Source organism: Berghia stephanieae, chromosome 4, assembly GCF_034508935.2.
Source record: "Berghia stephanieae isolate SIO BIC M18660-M18661 chromosome 4, UCSD_Bste_1.3, whole genome shotgun sequence".
NCBI lineage: Eukaryota > Metazoa > Mollusca > Gastropoda > Nudibranchia > Aeolidiidae > Berghia > Berghia stephanieae.
In genome coordinates, this window is record NC_088363.1 from 70394611 (window position 1) to 70414610 (window position 20000).

The following is a 20000-nucleotide window of genomic DNA, read 5'->3' on the forward strand; positions in this document are numbered from 1 at the left end:
AGGAAAGAATAGGAGTGTGTGTGTGTGTGTGTGTGCGTGTGTGTGTGTGTGTGTGTCCATTTGTGAGTGATAATGACTCTTGAGAGAGACTGGATGGTAAAAGAGAGAGATAGATAGATAGATAGATAGATAGATAGAAAGAGAGAGAGAGAGAGAGAGAGAGAGAGAGAGAGAGAGAGAGAGAGAGAGAGAAAAGGGGGGGGGGGGGTGTGTGAAAGGCCATATTCTGATGTTGCCAGTCAGCATTCATTTGGGAGAAGGGGTAAACACAAAACAGCCGGGCGGGATTTGACATGAACCAAACAGGAAATTAAAGGAATGAAGTGGATGCTGAGAAGGAAACAGCGGCGGCAAAGGGAAGCAACCCAATTTAAGTCTTGCCTTTAATAGTAGACTGTTTCAAAGAGGTATGAGAGTTAAAAGTTGAATATTTTAATAATTTTATGATATTGGTCACAAGCAACAGGAAGTTCAAGTATAATATACTAAAATGTCGGATGAAAAGATTGTGGGGGTGGAGGGAGAGAGAGAAAACAAAAGATTTAAAGGGGAACTGAGTATAAAACAAAATAAATTAAATTACACTTCTTGTAGTAGATAGAGCCAAGACACGAGTAATTATTCCACAGGAAAAAGCGGGCGATGCATTGGCTTGTGATGTTCAGTGTGGTGTAGCTACTTATTACGGATCTGGTCACAGCAAATCAACCATTAACCTGTGATATCTCCGCGTTCTAAACAATTTACAATCTCCACATTTGTGACCAATTGTCTCAAAACGGTATTATGTTGGAATGAACACAATTCTTAAAAAACGTAACTTTTAAAATTTTGAGATTAAAAAAAAAAAATATTGGAGCTAAAATAAACGGCATCATTCAGGTCAATGACTGTTTTTTTCTCTTAAACTTCAAAATACACAAATTTCTAAATTCTAGCCATTATGACCTGAAACTCAATTATCTCTTAGTTGAGTCCTCACTCACCTTTTCTTACTGCACTCAGATGTAAAATGAGTACCTCTTGCCGCTAAAAGCGTCTGTGTCGAAAACAATTGTAGCAGTGCTTTAAAGGTATCAGGTCTCGTTCTACAAGTTACAAGTTGCAGTTGGCTTGGGGCTTCTTGTAAAGCATTTTGAGCACTTTTAGCGGATATTGCGCCCTTTATAAACGCTCCTGGTTTTTAAAAGATTTATCTTTCGTCACTGTAATCCCTTTCATAGTGCCATGCATGGCGGCCGATATATTCTTTGAACATAGAAACAGAACAGTATATAAGTAATGCTTTATATTATGTCCACCCACCAATACGGTCAACAAACAAGAGCTATTTAACAACGTAATATCCACTAAATGTGTTAACAGCGCGGAAGCCAACATCAACACTTCACACATTGGATGAGACATGCATGACACTTGTAAAGCGCTGTGACAATTGCCGATCGACACAACGCTTGTCATCAGACATGTAATCATTTTACACCGTTATAAGGACTCGACTTTGCACAACCCACAGTGGAAAACGAACCTGAGACCTACAGCTATGTTTGAGAAGAGTTCATGAAGATTTTAAAAATTTTATAGTCAAAACAACGCTCAAAATCGGTTTCTTAATTTCAAAACAACTTGATGGGTCGGAGACGGGCACAAAACAGACAAACCCAAACTCTAAAGTAGATCAGGTGTACTTTAATGAAATTATTATAGGGACAATATTTATAAAGCGACCGAAGATTGAAAGTTCCTATATTTTCAAATTTCTCTATCTATCCTTAAGGTTTTTCTATATAGCTTAAGATAATGTTTGGAGTTATACCACATCAACATTTTCTGAATCTGAATCTTCCTTTAATGTCCACCTTCACTCATGAAGATTTTATCATGAACAATAAAATTAAGTTGAATATTCAGCAAATAAATCTAAAGTGGGAGCAGATGTAACAGTACGATGTTATTTGTTATAATCTGTGATGGTTCTGATATAAAATGAGAATTTTATGTCTTTGGTGGATGTCAGGGGACTGAAACTGTCCATGTGGGAAGTCCTGGGTGTTCGTGTTAGTGTTTGGAGGTCAGGATTTGAAATCGCCACAAGGTTGTTCTATAGCATGGTCAGGTGTGCTGCTTTCCTCCAAGTTTGGAGTGACTTCCATTCAAGTTGATAAATCATGCTGCTCACACTTGATGTTTTCTCATAATGTCCCGTAACAAAACGAGCAGTTTGTCTCTGTGCTGCCTCAAGTTTATCAACGAGATGTTTTGTGTGTGGGTCCCAAACAGTACATGCGTATTCAATTTGTGGTCGAACTAATAATTTGCAAGCTAATGGTTTGACGCTTGTTGATTTAATCGTTAAATTTCGTCGGAGGAAACCCATGGTCCTATTTGCTTTTGTTATGATGTTGTTGATGTGCATTTTGTTCTATTTGATGAATCAACTTGATGGTTATCTTACGCCAATATCATCAGTGGATGTTCCGACTAAATACATCCTTTTCTCTTTATGACTCGGAACACTGACGCAAATTCCTATGTTAAGTGTTTAGCTAATATCAAGAGATAACATTTAATGCTGCGATAACGGTTTTCGACTGTGGAAAGACTCGGACTAGCTGCTGTGGTTTCCAACAGAGATCTAAATGAGGCTAGAAACCTTCAAACTGCATCTAAAGCTGCACCAGGTAGAATTTGATGAGCAAGTTTGGCATTTCAATGGCGCGACATCGTCATGGTTATGCGCTGTAGAAATGTTAAATCATATTATTAAAGTCAGGCCTAAATAATCTAACATTTTAAATACTGTTTGGTATACAAAAATATTCTTCCGTAATCCCGATACCAATTTATACATGTTTTGTAGTAAAAGCATTGTATAGCATACAGATTTTGAGCGTTGTTTTGACTATAAAACTTTTTAAAATCTTCATGAACTCTTCTCAAACATAGCTGTAGGTGGGGTTGTGCAAAGTCGAGTCCTTATAACGGTGTAAAATGATTACATGTCTGATGACAAGCATTGTACAGCATACAGAAAACCAACCCATAAAAATTTCAAAACAAAAAATAAGTAAATTGTACTTTCAAACGACAATAATATACGCCATAATAGCCAGAGGTGAAAAGAGACTTAAAAGAAAAGAAAATTTTAAAACATTAATCCAAAGTATGTTTGGCATATTTCAAAATGACAAAAAATGGAGACGGTTTAAAAAATGTAAATGTAAATCAGAGCCAGTTAAAGCAAGAAAGAAAAATGTACGAAAATAAAAACATCCCCAAAAATCAGCCTACCTCGACTGAGAATCGCGCCTCAGACCTTGGTTATCAGGAGGTCTGAAGTTCGATCCCCAGTCGACACAGGCTGGTTTATTTGGGATGGAAATTTTCTTGTATTATTATTTCTTGCTTTTCTTGTACTGATTCACACACTTTGTCAGATCTTTATGTTTGGCATAGTGCACAACATTTTCTGGCAACTCTAATTTGATGGTCTACTGCAAAGTATAAATGAGTTGCAGAGAAAGAGTCCAGGTGTTCCGTTAACACTGGGGATGAGGGGATAGATGAAAGAAGAGGTTGATGATGGATGGAAGGATGGGTAGATGAATGGACAGATTCAAATGGATGAAGAACGGAGAGATAGGATGGATAGCCGTATCGTATGGATGGGTGGATGGATGGATGGTAGCAGATTGATGAATGACGGATAAGAACAAGAAAAATATGAATTTTTGGAAACAGATTGTGCTTGATGATACATTAAAAGGACATTCAGACTGATAATGAAATAGGTAGACAGACAGACAGACAGACAGATAGACAGTAGATAGACACACACACACACACACACACACACACACACACATATATATGATTTCATATGAATGGAAAATTTTAATGGATCCAGACTGGCATGATTATTTAATATTCTAATAAAATTGGACCCATTACGACATTAAAAATTAAAATCGATTTGTTCGAATAAGCTCTCAAATAGTAAACACATTTTTTTTCAAGACAGGTTTTCTGTAAAGGAGTGTGTTAAGGACCCATACTATTCAAATTTTAGAGTTGGTTTAAAAAAACACATATTATTATCTATAAATATTGGGTCTTTTCGGCTCTATTGCTTTAAAACATAATTTCAATCGGTTTATAGTAGAAAAGATTATATTCGACTACAATAATATTATGGAATCGAACGATAGCGATATCGACTTTAAAACGAGAGATACCGATATGTCCATGAGAATACTTCATCTGTAACCAAGACAATCCCCTACTGGATAGTTTTTAGGGGGAAAAAGATCAGGAGTAAAACAGGTGAATAGAAACCCAACCGACAAAAACACAACAGGTGGAATATCCCATCAAGGTGAACAAAATGGCTGGTATAAACCAATGGACAAATAAACATTTTCTAATTTCCCTCGTGTTGTTTGACAAGGTCTTTAACAAAGAAGACAAGGACGGTTCTTGTCTAGACATGAGACTCGTGTCAAATAAACGTTAAGACATCAAGTCCGGTATGCGCTATTAACCAGTTATTGCCGTAGGTACTCTTGGAAAGACGGATATTTAGAAATTGGCCAGAAAACTCGTCCTTCAAATATCGATCGATTTAAATGACGCTTATTTTGGAAAAAAAAAAACCAAAAAAAAACCTCTCAAACCTGCATAATGAATGTATTATTATTTTTCAATGTGCTCAAGGTAAAGGTTGACTACTATTGAAAATACAGATTTTACTTTTTTTTTTAAGTAGTCATAACTTTCCATAGTTTCCGTGACGCAATACGATAATATTTTTGATAACGACACCGGTGTGCTTATTTCAGTCTTAACTGGCAAAAGAATTGTCTTGAAAAAGCAAAACAAAAAGAAAATTTAGGATGGACAATAAGAGAGATACCTCAATGAATGGCTACCCCCCCCCCTCCCTCTTTTAATGACTTTTAAATTTTAATTTCTGTATTTATTTATTTATTTTTCTTTTCTTTTTTTTTGTTTTTAAATCTTTGTTTTTTCTTTGTTTTTTTGTTTTTGTTGCTTTTGTTTAAATAAGGGCATTTCACTTTTAATAACGATATATTAAATGATGATGAGGAGGATGGTGATAATGATGATGATGAGGGAGAAAGGGACGAGGAAAGAACGAATATAAGAATTGGTAAAGACATTTGCAGGACTGGGAATTAATGATTGAAATTAAGTAATAGCCAAATCGGAGCCAACCGGCTTCTACGCTGCACGATCTTCATTAAAAGCTTTTTGTTTTCTTCTAATTGACGTATCATACTGTTCTCTCCGCATTTCTTTAAAAAAAAAAAAACAACAACTCATAACCAGTAGTCGATGATGAGCGTAGCTCACACCCCCACCCTCTCTCTCTCTCTCTCTCTCTCTCTCTCTCTCTCTCTCTCTCTCTCTCTCTCCCCCCCCCCCCCCCCACTCTCCCTTCCTTCCTCGATCCTCCGTCCCCTCCCCATTCTCCCACTCAAAAAAAAGGATAGAAAATAGGAGAAGAAAATTAAAAAAAACAAATTTTAAAAATCTACAAACCTAGCAGGTATTCCATGTTCTCAGATAAAGCAATGGGATTTGGACGAGGAATCAAGGAGATGAAGGAATGAGTGAATTACATACAAAATATTACATACAGGAATAAGAATATCAAAGTAACAACTGAAAAGAAACCTAAGAAACAGTGCCAAAGCAGAAAGATGCGAAGAAATAAAACCCTGTCTCGAAGCAGGCTGATTTCTTGGAATGTTTTTTTTTTTCCATCTAGTATTGTTCTTTTTGCTTTGTCGGGCACTGTGTCATAAACACTTTTTCAGATCTTTGAGAATAATAATATGTAGATCGGTAGACTGAGTAATCATTTGTTTGTTTTTGTTTTTATTTTCCTATGACCTATAAAAATAACAAAAAGAAAGTAAGAAACAGGGTCGGGTTACGCGAAAGACTGATTTTAGTAATATTTAGAGCGTTCCAGTGCTTTTATCAATTAAGTGCGACAACCAAGGTCTTTTCAGAACTGTGTTATTATGTGTCCAGACTAAGACCACACAAAAATATTCGGTCAAGATAATATTGATTGACCCACACAATATTGCATATCATTAGTGTACTGGGTGTCAAGAAATTAAATGACTCCTTATCACCCCCCCCCCCCCCCCCCCCCACCCCCCCCCCCCCCCCAAAAAAAAAAAAAAACCAAAAAAAAAAAAAACCCCAAAAAAACTTCTCTTTTTGTGTCAAGTAATTTTAACTACCATTTTATTGGTATGTTAGGGGTCCAATAGGTTTTCCAAAAAAAAAAATAAAAAAATTAAAGAGTCAAACATACGAGTGATAATTTGGGTTCTGTTTGTTTGTTTTTTTAAAATCCAGGGCACGAGTTTGTGAGTCAGTTCAACTTCGTCAAGTGAGCGATAGGTAGGGTTAAGTTTATTGCTCGAGGAAAATAAAGAGATGGTGACTTGGAGCTATAACTGGAATCTTCGAATCCTCAACGTCAAAGAACAATGCCTTATCCATTCAGCCATCTAGCCTCGGGATATCTGATAGAGGGTTCGAGTTGGAAGTGATAGAAAAAAAATGTGGTCATGATGGTCTTTGCTTCTACCCGGGGCAAGGAGCTGGGAGAGAAGGGTGGCGGGGGAGCGGCTGGATTGGTGAATAGATTGAGCAAGTCTATCGGTGACCGGTAGATATAAGACCTAGTTACTTCCCCTTCACTGCTAATGGCACGAATGGCCATAGGCAATGGATGGGAACATGGTAGAGTAGGTGTCGGAGTGGATATAAAATGTGTTTTGTTTTTTTCTCAAGAGAGAAGTGGGAAAAAGAATAGTATTTTATACGTTTAAGCCCGTACTGCCGAATTTTGAAAAAAAAAAAACACATTAAAAAATTGGTCAGAGAACTCGTTCTTCAAATATCAATTGAATAAAATGACTCTCATCTTGTCAAAAACTCGCAATCCTAGATCTTCCATGACGTCACCCTGCCGATCACGTATACAATGTCCGCCCAGCATTGATGAGGAAACAGCTTTTTAGAACTGGCATTATGTACTTTGCCATAGTCCACAGTATCCAATAAAAATGGTAGCAAGAACTGCCATTTTCAATTTGACTTTACAAAAACGATAAACACTGGGTTGAACGGCTTACGGTCCTGTTGATGATCATGATGATGATTGATGATTATGGATGATAAAGATCAGATGATGATGATGATGATGAAGTTGATGATGATGATGATGATGATGATGATGATGATGATGATGATGATGACGATGATGATGATGATGACGAGAATATCTCCAAATCTTTCGAATATACGTCTAAGTAAATGGAATCAATGGCATCTCTATATTGCCAGCAACTTGACATGCATTCATCAAAAGTGGAAACAGAACGGAACCTCTTCCGTTTCCTATACTATCGTAAGCAAAGCTTGAAAGAAGAAAGAAAGGGAGTCTAAACAGAAAGACGCCCGGTAACCATTTTGTTTCTGTTACAATATAAATATATTATGTAATAAACTCTGGATATCTCTGTGATCTAACGCCCAGAAAACAGAGAAGCCAGCTGGAGCACGATTCACAAACATTCGGATGTTGATGGGATCCGGACGTGAGATTGCCAGGAAGTTTTGGCCAAAATAAAAAAAAGCCAAAAAGTCAGAGAAAAATGCTATACGATGCTAGTTCTAACCAAGCATTATTGCTTACGTGAATATAGACATCGAAGTAAATGGTAAATTGTTAATTTCTTATCCCATATTACCAATTGAGTAACTGTCTGTATTTTTCTTAAAGGTTTTCGCTTGTCTCCTTGTTTATTCCGGTAAAACTTGATTTTTAATCCTTTAAAATTATGTCGAGAACAAAACAAAAACAACAACTCCCCCCCCCCCCTTAAAAAAAAAAGAAATAAAAGAAAATAATTCTAAATTTTTTCATGTACTTTTGATCCCAAAGAACGTTTTAAAATGCCTAATTTCTGGGATTTAACATTAATAACGCCAATGTGACCTACTAAATATATAGCACCTTTAGAAGAAGAAACATTTGCATACATACAAATATCATTGTGAATGATTCACAAAGGGCATACAAAATAATAATATACTTCTGATAAACTTGAAAGGCGTTTATATCTAACATTTCTTGTTGTCTTGAAACCCCCAAACACGTCATAGTAAGCTGTATGCAGTATTAGCAGTATTCACGATAGCTTTTTTGTTTTAACTTGGGCTTTTATATAGTGCAATATCCACTAAACGTGCTAAAAGCGCTTTACAAAGGGTCCCTGAGCAACAACAACACGTAATGTGTAGAATGAGACATGACGCCTGTTAGACGATATTACATTTTTTCCGATAGGGGCAACGTTGTTAAGCGGCCAGGTACTCATTTTACACTTGAGTACGGTGAGAAAATGTGAGTAAAGAGCCTTTTACAAGGACTCAACTATGCGCTGAGCGAGGCTCGAAATCAGGACCTTCCGATTCGAAAGCGAGTTTCATACCACTAGACCACATACACGCAAAAAGAAGCTGGAATTTAAAATTATCGTCTGACAATTACAAAAGGAAATAACATGAAATATTTCTCCACCAAACTGGACATGACAAAGTATAGTTTTCATGTAAGGGTAGTATAACTGTAGAATGGCATGTCAGACGAAATGGTGTGTGACAAGGGTAGGAATTCTTTGCAAAAAGTCTAGACAAACTCTAAGCCGAACAGGAAATAATATAAACAATATGGCCAATTAGTTCGAAAAGGTATTATGTCAGGAAGGGGGCGGGGGGGAGGGGGGGGGGGGGGGGGCGGGGGGCTTGGTGGTAAAAGGGGGTTTTCAATCAAATGTGACAAGAAATTTGAGGCTCAAGTTTTGAACCCATGTTTAAATCTTTTGATTACGAACACAAAAGAAATTCAAGAGAGCACTTCACTTTTCTTTTAGGGCTTGTTCAGTCATGACCACCTGTTCATCAGCTGACATTTATGATGCATGCACCCAGTGACCAAAACCCGCCTCAAAAAATATAACCTGTGTTCAACCGTAGCCCTTGTTAACCTATAGCCCGGCCCTTCTCTGAAAATTACGTTCCAATACAAGGTGACGATCACCAAAAGAAAGTGAAACTAGGATTGTTATTAGTAGTGCTCAGGATATATATGATTTTCTTAATCTATCCAGTGACCATAATTCAGTATTCACCTTCTATTGATGCTTTGTGTTTAGGTAAAATACTCACATCACGCGCCAGCCAGATATAACGTACCTGAAAACTAATTGTGACCTTCAACGTTCATAATCTTATTGATCTATTTAAGTGAGAACCAATCATCAAAATGACTGTCAAAGCAATAACACATAGCTGAGTGACGCCAATTACGTTCCAACGTCGTCGCCTTGTGACATAATTTTTTGGTAAGTGTCATTCTGTAGCCTCCGCAAACTCATAACTTGACAAAGACCAAAAACTTAAGTTATAGGCCCAAAAATTCCAAGGAATAGATAGAACGAAACTGTTTTTGTTTTCGCCAGCCATTTTTATGAGTAGCTCTGACTAAATTGCATCAATCAGACTATAAACGTTTAAGGTTACACATAGTTTTGTGTGTTGGTACTTGTATCCAGTTGGTGGATGTTATGAGTTTTTGAGCTCAACGCAATGGATCAATATTATAATTTGTCTCCGATAGAATATACAGAAGAATGAGCTCAAGAGGGCGCCCAATCACCAGACGCTTCCACGGGGTAACATTCCCATGCAATCTTCTTTTAATGATTTCTTCTGTCTGATTGTAAAACACAGTATCTATATTTTCATAGGTCTGGTTACAACACATAAGTTTATATAATCTTCTGTCTAGTTACAACACACAACGTTTATAATTTCCTCTGTCTGGTAACAACACACATCGTTTATTTATTTTCTTCCTACGATTCTGTTGATGCTAAAACGTATTTTTGTTTCATTTTTACCTTGCTTGTCTAGACAATTCCTCCTTTATCTAAAACAACAAACATGCTTTCAACAAACACTTGACAATGACATTTTATGAATGTCGGTACTCAATTTCATAAAACAAATACTATAAAATATACTTACAGATTTACCGGGGGTCCGGAAAGTACAGTTTGTAAAGCACTCGCTTCAAACGCAAAGGTACCAAGATCGATCCCTGACGGTCGAGATTTTTTTCTGACCCCCCCCCCCCCCCCCCCGCGCCTCTCCCCCCGAGTCCATCAAAAGATAATTGGATAGCTGAATCTGCTATATCTAGCTGGAAGTACCTTGCGATAGACTTCCGTCCTATCTAAAGGATAACAAGCAATTGCTGTCGTCCGTTTCAGGATATAGAAACTTAGATGGGACTAATGGCTCTGAAGGACTGAAAGACAGATGCCTGACTTTTATTCTGACAAAATCCATTTTTTTTAAAAATGTGACAACAAAAACTTTTACCGATTATCGGTCAATTAACTGCCCCCCCCCCCCCCCCCCAATCATAAATCATGTTTCAAGAAAGTCTCAGGTTTCAGACTTTTGAGATTATAATCTAAAGATATTTGAGGTACAGTTTTTCCCCGCTAAAGCGAAAAACAAGATTTTCTTAGAATAGGGTAGAGATGTATTGGATCCACGTATGATAAACTCAAATGGAATCAAATAATATTATGTTGCCATCCGGCTCACGATTTTGGCATCCATTCCAACGTTCCTCTCCGTTTTGGTTGTTGTTGTTGCCAAGATGAAGGTCATTTAAATCGGTCGATATATATGAAGGACGAGTTATCCGGTCAGATCTTTAAATACATGTTTTCCGGAGCTGGCCAGTTAACTGGTTGACGGCACAAGTAAAGAATTAAAATATAACAATCTCAAAAACAAAGTGTCCGGTCATGTCTTCTATCGATACATTTTCTTCTTTCCTAAATTCGTATTTTTAGAAACAAGGACACAGCCGAAACTTTTGAGCCTTATTAGATTTGTGGCACATTGTCTGCTAGAGCGGTTCCTCGATCTGCCATAATATTGTTGTCGTCTAGACAAGCCTAATAAAGGGTTGTCTGGAACTCCTAGTCACTGCCGATTGGAAACTGGAAGACTTTCACCTATTCAATATGGACAGTAATTCATTTACGGAGAGTGCCTCCCTTACATTCTCCATTTTTAAATACCTCCTGCATGATTGTTTGAATCCCTACCTCATTTCTTAAATATCTGTTCAATAAAAGTTCACATACATATATATAATCTCTCTCTCTCTCTCTCTCTCTCTCTCTCTCTCTCTCTCTCTCTCTCTCTCTCTCTCTCTCCCACTTTCTCTCTCTTCTCTTTCTCACTCTCTTTCTCTCTCCTCCTCCCCATCTCTGTCTGTCTATGGTATACCATGGGACCCCTTCCAACAAACTCTCTCCCTCTCTCTCTCTCTCTCTCTCTCTCTCTCTCTCTCTCTCTCTCCAATTATCCCCACTTTACAACTGTAATTATATCTCTCTTATAAAACATAAAAAGAATAAACATGCATGTTTTTTAAAAAAAGAGTATTTCTCTCTGATAGTAATATACTAAGGGGCACAATGTAAACATGAACAAATAAAACATGATTTTTTTTTTAAAGGAGACCGACGAATCAAATCAAGGACCAAACTCAAGAAAGCACTTCCAGGGAACGGGAATTGAAAGGAGCAATAAGATGTTTTCCTTCGTGATAGCAAAGCGGCCGTGCTGAAACCTTGAGGCTGTTCTATAAATAGCAACAAATCGATCTTTTTGTGTTTCCCAGATAGTTGTATTGCGGGACCGGGATGCATCGATCCGATATAGGGTTAAAACGGTAATGTATGTATTATTATGAATGCGTACCCACAAGGGACGGCGGCCTTGAATAAAAGGCACGAACGGGTACAATAGTCAAAGGCGTGTAGCATTAGCCTCTATCCCCCCCCCCCCTCTTTTTTTTTTTTCTTTCTCAATCCCATTTGGTAATTTCAGCCACAATTTTCATTATATCATTATCATTTTAGTTTGTTTGTCTGTTTGTTTGTAGCGTGGCAGGATGAGCTCAGTGTCAATGGCATTGCCAATGTGGCGGGGAGATGGATAGTTACGATAGGTGTACTGTAGGGGTGGGATTGAGAGTGGAATACTCGCTCGCTCCAATACTATTTAACCATAATTTGGTGTTCCAGCAAGCGGATATGGTGGTAACGGGGTAATCGAATCGGGGAAGGTGAAAGTGTGTGTGTGTGTGTGGGGGGGGGGGGGGAGTGACAGATCGTATATTGATAAGATTTACAAATGATTGGATGTTCCAGGAACTATTGGAAATATGGTGTGGGGATCGAGAAGAAGATGGGGGGGGGGGGGGGGGGGGGGGGGGGTGATATTTAAACGTCCGTTTTATTAGATTCCATAGGGCCTCCGCTGTAGGGTACTGTTATAGTATTCTTCCAGGAAAGCGATTCTGATGTGTAGTGCGAGTAAAATGATGTGTTAACAGATGAGGATGAGAGAGGTTTTTTAAAGATCAGTTTCAAAATGTATAAGTTCAGTATAATTTCCAATTTAAATAAAAATTGCAGCCAAAGGCTGAAGAATTAGTAAGAGAAAAAAAGATGGAGACTTTACCATTAAGTAAAATATCGGAGTACTAAATATAAATTAAAGCCTAAACTTCCAATCCATACGCTACTGTCACGTCAATGTTTTGTTTTTGTTTGAGATACATTTAGGGTGATTAAATATAAATCTACCGTGTTTGCAGGACTATGCGAACAGTGATAGTGGGTAACACTGTAAAATGCCACTATTTCCTATCAACATCAACTGTGTCGTGTTCGATTAGGGCGATTATTTCCGTTCGGCTGATATGAATTTTACGGGGGAAATACTCTTGCCATTCATTCCAGCTCCCTCCAAAAGGTTATTGCCCGTTGGCGTTGCTATGGGGAGACTGTATTAATATGTCGAGGAAAGATTCAAACACACACTCATACATACACAAATACATACATATCCACACACAAATACATACATGCATACAGAGAGAGAGAGAGAGAGAGAGAGAGAGAGAGAGAGAGAGAGAGAGAGAGAAAGAGAGAGTGAGAGATTGATAAACTCAATTGCGCTTTTTATCTTATGTGGCGATTCTTTTTCTGGGTAAAATAAACAAGCAATATAAATCTCTCCTCAAAGAACCATCTTCCAAGGAAGCAACACAAAGTTGTATCCTTTCTCCCCCCCCCCCCCCTCCCCCCTATTATATATAATATAAAGCGTAGAAATGAGTAAAATAAAAATAAATTATGATGGTGCTCGTGGTACAAAAGGCACCGCTATTCTCGGATGCTTTACGACACCTTAGGGAAATAGGGAATATCCCGATGGTTTGGGACACGCTTTGCGAGAAAAGCTCTCGTCTGGGAAAGTTGGCGACATTACAATGCAAGATCGATTATGTATATTATTGAGTATGCGTGTGTATTATGTATGAATTTATGTGTGTGTGTGTGTGTGTGTGTGTGTGTTTAGTAAAAACAACATAAAGATCACCAAAAACTAACAGTATGTATTTCTGATGGTTACATAATATACAATCACTGATTTTAATCCCGGATGATTGAAACACACACATACACACACACACGCGCGCGCACACACACACACACACACACACACACACACACATATCATAGCTGATTAGGCACAAGCGACGTAGCATCTAAAATGAAAATAAGACTTCTGAACGATTCAAAACCAATTTTAAATCTCATCACCGGCAGTTTAGTCCCAAGAAAAATGGCTACCGTATCTTGGGTTTAAAACTAGACCTGCCGTACTCTGGAAAAACATACATTTAAAAATTTGGCCAAAAAACTTGTCCTTCAAATATCGATCGATTTAAATGACTATCATCTTGGCAAAAACTCTCAAACCTGGGACTTCGCAAAGTATTTAAACTATTATATCCTGTTAAACATTTCTTATGCATTTTATAAAACAACCACAAAGAGCAAGTGGTTTTGGGATAAATCATGATTTTTAGCATATAAGATGGTATGTAAAATCCTTAATTACTACATTGTGTCGAAACTTATTTGCTGATATGATATAATATGTGAAACTTATCGCTTACGATAATACGTGAAATCAACGACAATTTGATACCAATTATGTCCAATCAGAATCAGCAAATTATTCTATTGACATGAACTTATTAAAAATTCAAGTCTTGATAATTTTCTTTAGTACTACGTCTTTACAACAACAAATACTAGTAGGTGGTATATATAGGAGGAAAGGGGCGTAGGTAACATGTCACGTGCTCTGGCAAAACAATTTCTTTACTTTAGCTAGAAAACTTTTCTCTTAAAGTATCTATCGACTAAGAGTCAAAACCTGGTGTTTCAAAACTTTAACAAATTTGAAAATTATTTTACAATTTGAGAGTCATTTTAAATAATTGATATTTCGATCAAAAAACTCCTGACCAAAATGAAATAAAGTGTTTTGTTGGGGTGTGGAAGTCTTTCCTACGAACTTCGACAAGAACCGGCACTGTTTAATATCTAAAATATCTCGTATATTAGTCATAGGCACCACCTTTGAATACATTCAAGATGAAATGATTCGATGATCCAAGCAGCAACTTGAGATAAACAAATTAACTGATTGGTCTATTATGACATCAGAACGTTTACCTGCATGATTAAATGGCCTGATAATCTTTCTTACCTTTCTGTAACCCCGCATTTCTTCGTTCTAATACACCTAATGACTGGAAAATTAAGTACTTATCAAAAGATTAAACTATAGGTTCAGGATTTCATCGTACCAGTTACGTGAGATGGGCAAAGCAGATGCTCTTTCACATAGAATTAATTCTCCGGGGGTTATTTTCAAAATTATTTCATTAGTTCTTTCTTAGCAAGATAATTATAATAATGAGATCGCGCCTTCGTCTTGATTGCTCACAAAAGATAGTTTATAAGTCTTTTGGCAGTGGTGCGAAAACTCAGGCCCTTTCAAGTATCACCATGAACTTTTGTCGCTTTGGTTATCCCAGAATAGAAAGAAACTATCAAAAATCTGTATGAGTACATATGAAAATAAAGTGTCCAAAATTGCAAACTGAAGGATACATAATCTGAGAAAAATTGAATAAAATGGTAATTGGTGACTCAAGGACGAAAAAGAAATTTACAGTGCGATGCAATACAATCTTACATATTTTACAGTCCAATACAGACTATGAACGGAGTCCTGTCAAATATCGTCTTATGATTTCGCGAAAACTTTAAAATCTCCACAGAATGGGCATTGGGGTAACAACTCTATGTAAATTGATCGTCCTCTCTAGTTATTCAATAATTATGTCTATGTTGTACATTGGAGATTGTCATACATGTGATAATAAATCTACCAAAATAAAACCCCAAAAAACTTGAGCTTCTATATAGTTCAACATCCACAAAATGTCCTCAGGGTGTTTTATAAGAATCCCAAGTCAACAGCAACACTTAAAATGTAGGGAAAGTAAAGCGCTATTACACTTTTTTGGACATAGACGACGCTGTTACCGACAATATATTCATTTTACAATTGATTGAGAACGGTGAGAGAAGGTGACTAAAGGGCCTTTTCCAAAGGCTCAACTATCCATTGCCCGTGGCGGGACTCGAATCCGGGACCTACAAGTTAAAATGCAAGTATCGAACAAAAAGATCAAAGAGCTCTTCTCAGAGAGAGAGAGAGAGAGAGAGAGAGAGAGAGAGAGAGAGAGAGAGAGAGGGGGGGGGGGAGGAAATAATTCTTTATACAAGATCTTTCTAAATATTCAAGATTTAATGATTTACATAAGATCTATCTGAGTCTTTACACACATAAGAGAGAAGAATATACAAATAAACGGGGAAACACAATTTGGTTAAAATTGTATTTGAATGGGGTTGCCATTTAAAACGCAAGACCGTTTAAGGCGCTAATAACTCTCCTGAGGGGTAAAAGTGCCATTAAATTCTCGGAACAAATAATATTGAGGAATTTTAGTGGGATTATAATGTATTGCTAAAGACTTGGTCAACCAATGTTGGAGGGGTTATCTATTTCGCTCCTACCCCCCCCCCCTCTCTCTCTCTCTCTCTCTCTCTCTCTCTCTCTCTCTCTCTCTCTCTCGCCATCACATAATAAATCATCTCTTACCGTCGTCGTTTTTCGAAACAGCAGTTTTTTCCTCTGAGCTTTGGTGATGTTGCGAATCATGCAACTTTTGCTGTTCCAGTTGTTCTTGATGCTGCTGTTGTTGCTGCTGCATCTCGTAGTCCTGCTCCATCTCCTGTTGCTGTTTGAGCCGCTCTGCCTCCGTGATATCCATGGACTCTTCACTGGCTACAGGCACCACCATGCCCATGGGTGGTGGTGGGGGAGGGATGGAGTTGACACTGTCACTGTCGGCGTGTTTCAGGTCCATGTTGTCGATGTTGTTGGTCTCCTGTGAGGGATGATGGTGATGATGGTGGTTCGATTCCATGGCTATTTATTATCGACTATATCAAGTGACGTAACCAGTCTTGCTTTTCGCTTTTCTGAATAATCACAGATAATCCCAGAAATTGTTGCGAGAATATTTATCAAATCCGCATTATATTCAATGAAAACCACAATCACTGTAGAAAATTCGGAGGACTTTTTGAAGTTGTTGTTTTCGTCAATATCAAAATGTTTATCAAATGCCACTCTAAAAGTTCAGTCTTCATATGAAAAGAAAGACAGACTTTAAATAGAAAATAGACTGCTATAAGTTTGAGATAATTATTATGTCTAAAATAAATATGCTACACTTATATTCAATATTTAAGTCTCATACAGTCACAATGGTAATATCAAAACATAACTACGAAGCGTTTTTTCATCTGTCATTTATAAGCGAACAACCCTTTTATAATATAAATAATATAATATGAATAAAACCACAAAGCTTCCATATCCCGTACCTTCAAAGAACGAGAAAAAAGGGTAAGATAAAGTTTGGTGCTTGTTTTTATCAAACGCCCTTCGTATAAATAAGATAACAAGAAATTATGTTAAAGCACCTTAACCCGGCCTCATCCAACCCTGTATTTGATGACAAAACCTTGGGCCCTGGGCCAGTAACCACATCCTAACCTCCGAGATTATGACGTATGCCTGTGTTTAAATTTACACGGGAGTTGTTTTCGTCAGGATACAAACGGACAAGATTAGATGGATTGCGCAAGAAATCAAAAACAACAACAAAAAGTATTTTGTTAAAAGGATGTTGTTTTCTTGTCCTGTATTATTTTCTCTTGTTATTCTCATTTTATACCTCCCACTTTATATAATTACATCGACGACCGCCACCAAATAAAGCAACCCTAACCCCTCGTCCTCTTCATCCCAACTCATTCTTCTCATCTTCCTTTCCTTCACTTCCTCTAAACCTTATCCTTATCCTCCTCCTCTCCCTATCCCTCCTCCTATTCCTGTTTTTTTTTTTTTTTACTAACATCCATTTATTTGAAAAAACGAGAAGAGAATATTTTCAGAGAAAAGAAAGAGTATTAAAAGCAATTATAGAATAAAAGGCTTGTGGGATTTCATAGATTTTACACGAAATAGAACCTATTATCAAATTTTGATTAATAGTAATACAACAACAACAACAACATCAACAACAACAACAGCTGACATATCTTTTCAAATCCTTGAAAACAGCCATTCACAAGTAGCCAGAATCAAATGATATCATTCATGACAGGACAGGGCCATGTCCAAGCTAAATCATTAAAATTACTCTCTGTTTTCATTCGACAGATAACAACTAGATAATATCAGACTAAACTGGGAAGTAGTCTCTTTTTTTTTTACATGTGGGCAACATGAAGGACGAAATCTTAGTAGAATAAAAATCATTTTCCTTTGAGAACAATCTTAGTACGAGTGAAGTATGCCATTTAATTGAATATATGTATTTTTGATTAGTATGATGATGATTGAATAAAGAACAAACATCCATGTATCATTTAGGGATACAGTGGTACTTTACTACTATAAGCAGTTGGCTACTAGCCTATAATATAATCGAACCGTAAGCATGATTTGAAACTCCATCATTCCTTCTTTCGGTCTCCAATTTTCTTTTACCACTTATTAAAAATTTGGAACGTTATCTCCCTGGGAACGTTTTAAAATGATCTCCTGATAATGTACAAAGGATAATAAAAGCTTCCGTGTTTCTGTCCCACAACAAACAATAAGCACAAGAATAAGGATGATTTTAGAGTTAACAAGAAATGAAACGGCAGGAAATATAAGGTTAAAAACTTGAGGAAAACATTGCAAGCGATGCAACTACCTTACGAAAAATAATGTTTCCATTCTAGTCAATTCTGTAAAACCATTTCAATCCCTTTGGTTAAAGGTGGATTTTACCTGAGACAGCTCGGGCCATAAACTGACAGATAGAGAGAGGTCAACAAAATCAATTTCAAACACAGAGAATTTTCTCGTCGTTTTCCCCTCACTCTTGTGAAGGACACGGAATGACAACAGACGACAAATTAAACATTTGCATGATCTCGAAACAGCCAAGGATTCGTGGCTGCAACTACATTTTCGTGTCTACATGAAAATATGTGTGTCTCCGTCATTACAAGGACGGGTCGATGGGATAGTGAATGGTCACCTTAGCGTAGACAAATTACAGACAGTCGGTATAATTAGAAAGGCAGGTTTTCAAGATGTCAGCTATTTTGATTTCAATATTATGAAACATAATTGCACAGAGACTTAAATAAGGATGTAAACAGTAAACGGAAACACTTTAAAGACGTACGATGGCTGTGATGAATCGTCGCCTCCACACTCCCTCATAACCGTCTTCATCTAATATTATGGAAAAATGGCGGAAGCATAATAGATCGCATCTGCATCCAACGAGACCTCTTGACTAATTATGAGCTGTACTCTAGAGCAGTATCCATTAATGTAGAACTAGAGGTGACTAGTGCAAATTGCAGACACAACGCTTTTACTAACCAGGTGCTCATTTTACACCCGAGTATGGTGAGAAAATATAAGTAAATAGCCTTTGCGCCTTTCACACCAGGACTTGAACCTGACCTATTGCACATCAATCAAGTGTCATACTACAATAATGGGCCACAAAACAGCACGACTATGATTGTCTTTATTCTTTATCTAAGACAGGGATTAACAGCCCATCAGCATAGAGAATACTTTCTGCTGATAAGGAAAGGAAGAATAAGAAAAAGTATCTTAGATTCTTGAGAGCAGGGAAATGTTTTCCGTTTATTCTGACGTATGTGTCTAGAATCATCTCATTAGAAGAGAAGTCGGGAGCTTCAATCGATTAAGCTTAGACAGGACTCAGGATCAAGATCTACGTAGGCATGACGAAAACCAAATAAATCCAAGAACATGGGCCTATTTCTTTTTTTTTATTTTTTGTTTGTCAAATTCTGTTATCGATTCATTAACCAGGGCTTCTATTATTATCCTTTATTCGGCACTTCAAATGCCCCGTGAAAATATGTTCTTCAAATTGAACGAATTTATAAATACATTTACTTGCTTTTCTCTCATATAAAAACACGTTACTGAGATCCAAAACGGTTTATAATACGGTTATACGTCCGAGATGGCTGAGAGGATGAGGCAAAGCACAATGACCAGCAAGGACTAAGACTCAATCTCGACTCTATTCGACCCCTGAGCAATATTTAGGCCTGACTAGACAAAACCGACCGAACAAACAAACAACAACAACAACAAAAAAACCCACTGAAATTGCGGTTTTTAAATGATTTTACTATTTTAATTTATTAATTGAAAATTCTAAGTTAATGTACGATTTACTTTTGCAATTGCCTAAAAATGAACCTTTTGAATTCCAATGAATTGTAAATAACAAAGAGAGCTAT

The 20000-nt window shown here is 37.2% G+C and overlaps 1 protein-coding gene across 10 annotated transcripts in view; it reads right to left on the minus strand.

Annotated features, from left to right (window-relative positions):
• The window catches only part of LOC144971141 (uncharacterized), a 73138-nt gene that overhangs the window by 29381 nt on the left and 23757 nt on the right, over positions 1–20000 (minus strand). For 4 of the 10 annotated variants that reach the window (XM_078911589.1, XM_078911592.1, XM_078911595.1 and 1 more), the window contains exon 2: positions 16240–16787. In XM_078911589.1, the coding sequence (XP_078767715.1) occupies positions 16240–16567 (328 nt within the window). In that variant the 5' untranslated portion in view covers positions 16568–16787. Of the gene's footprint in view, positions 1–16239; positions 17031–20000 lie in introns of all 10 variants that reach the window. The other 6 variants (XM_078911586.1, XM_078911593.1, XM_078911591.1 and 3 more) reach the window with 3 other exon arrangements.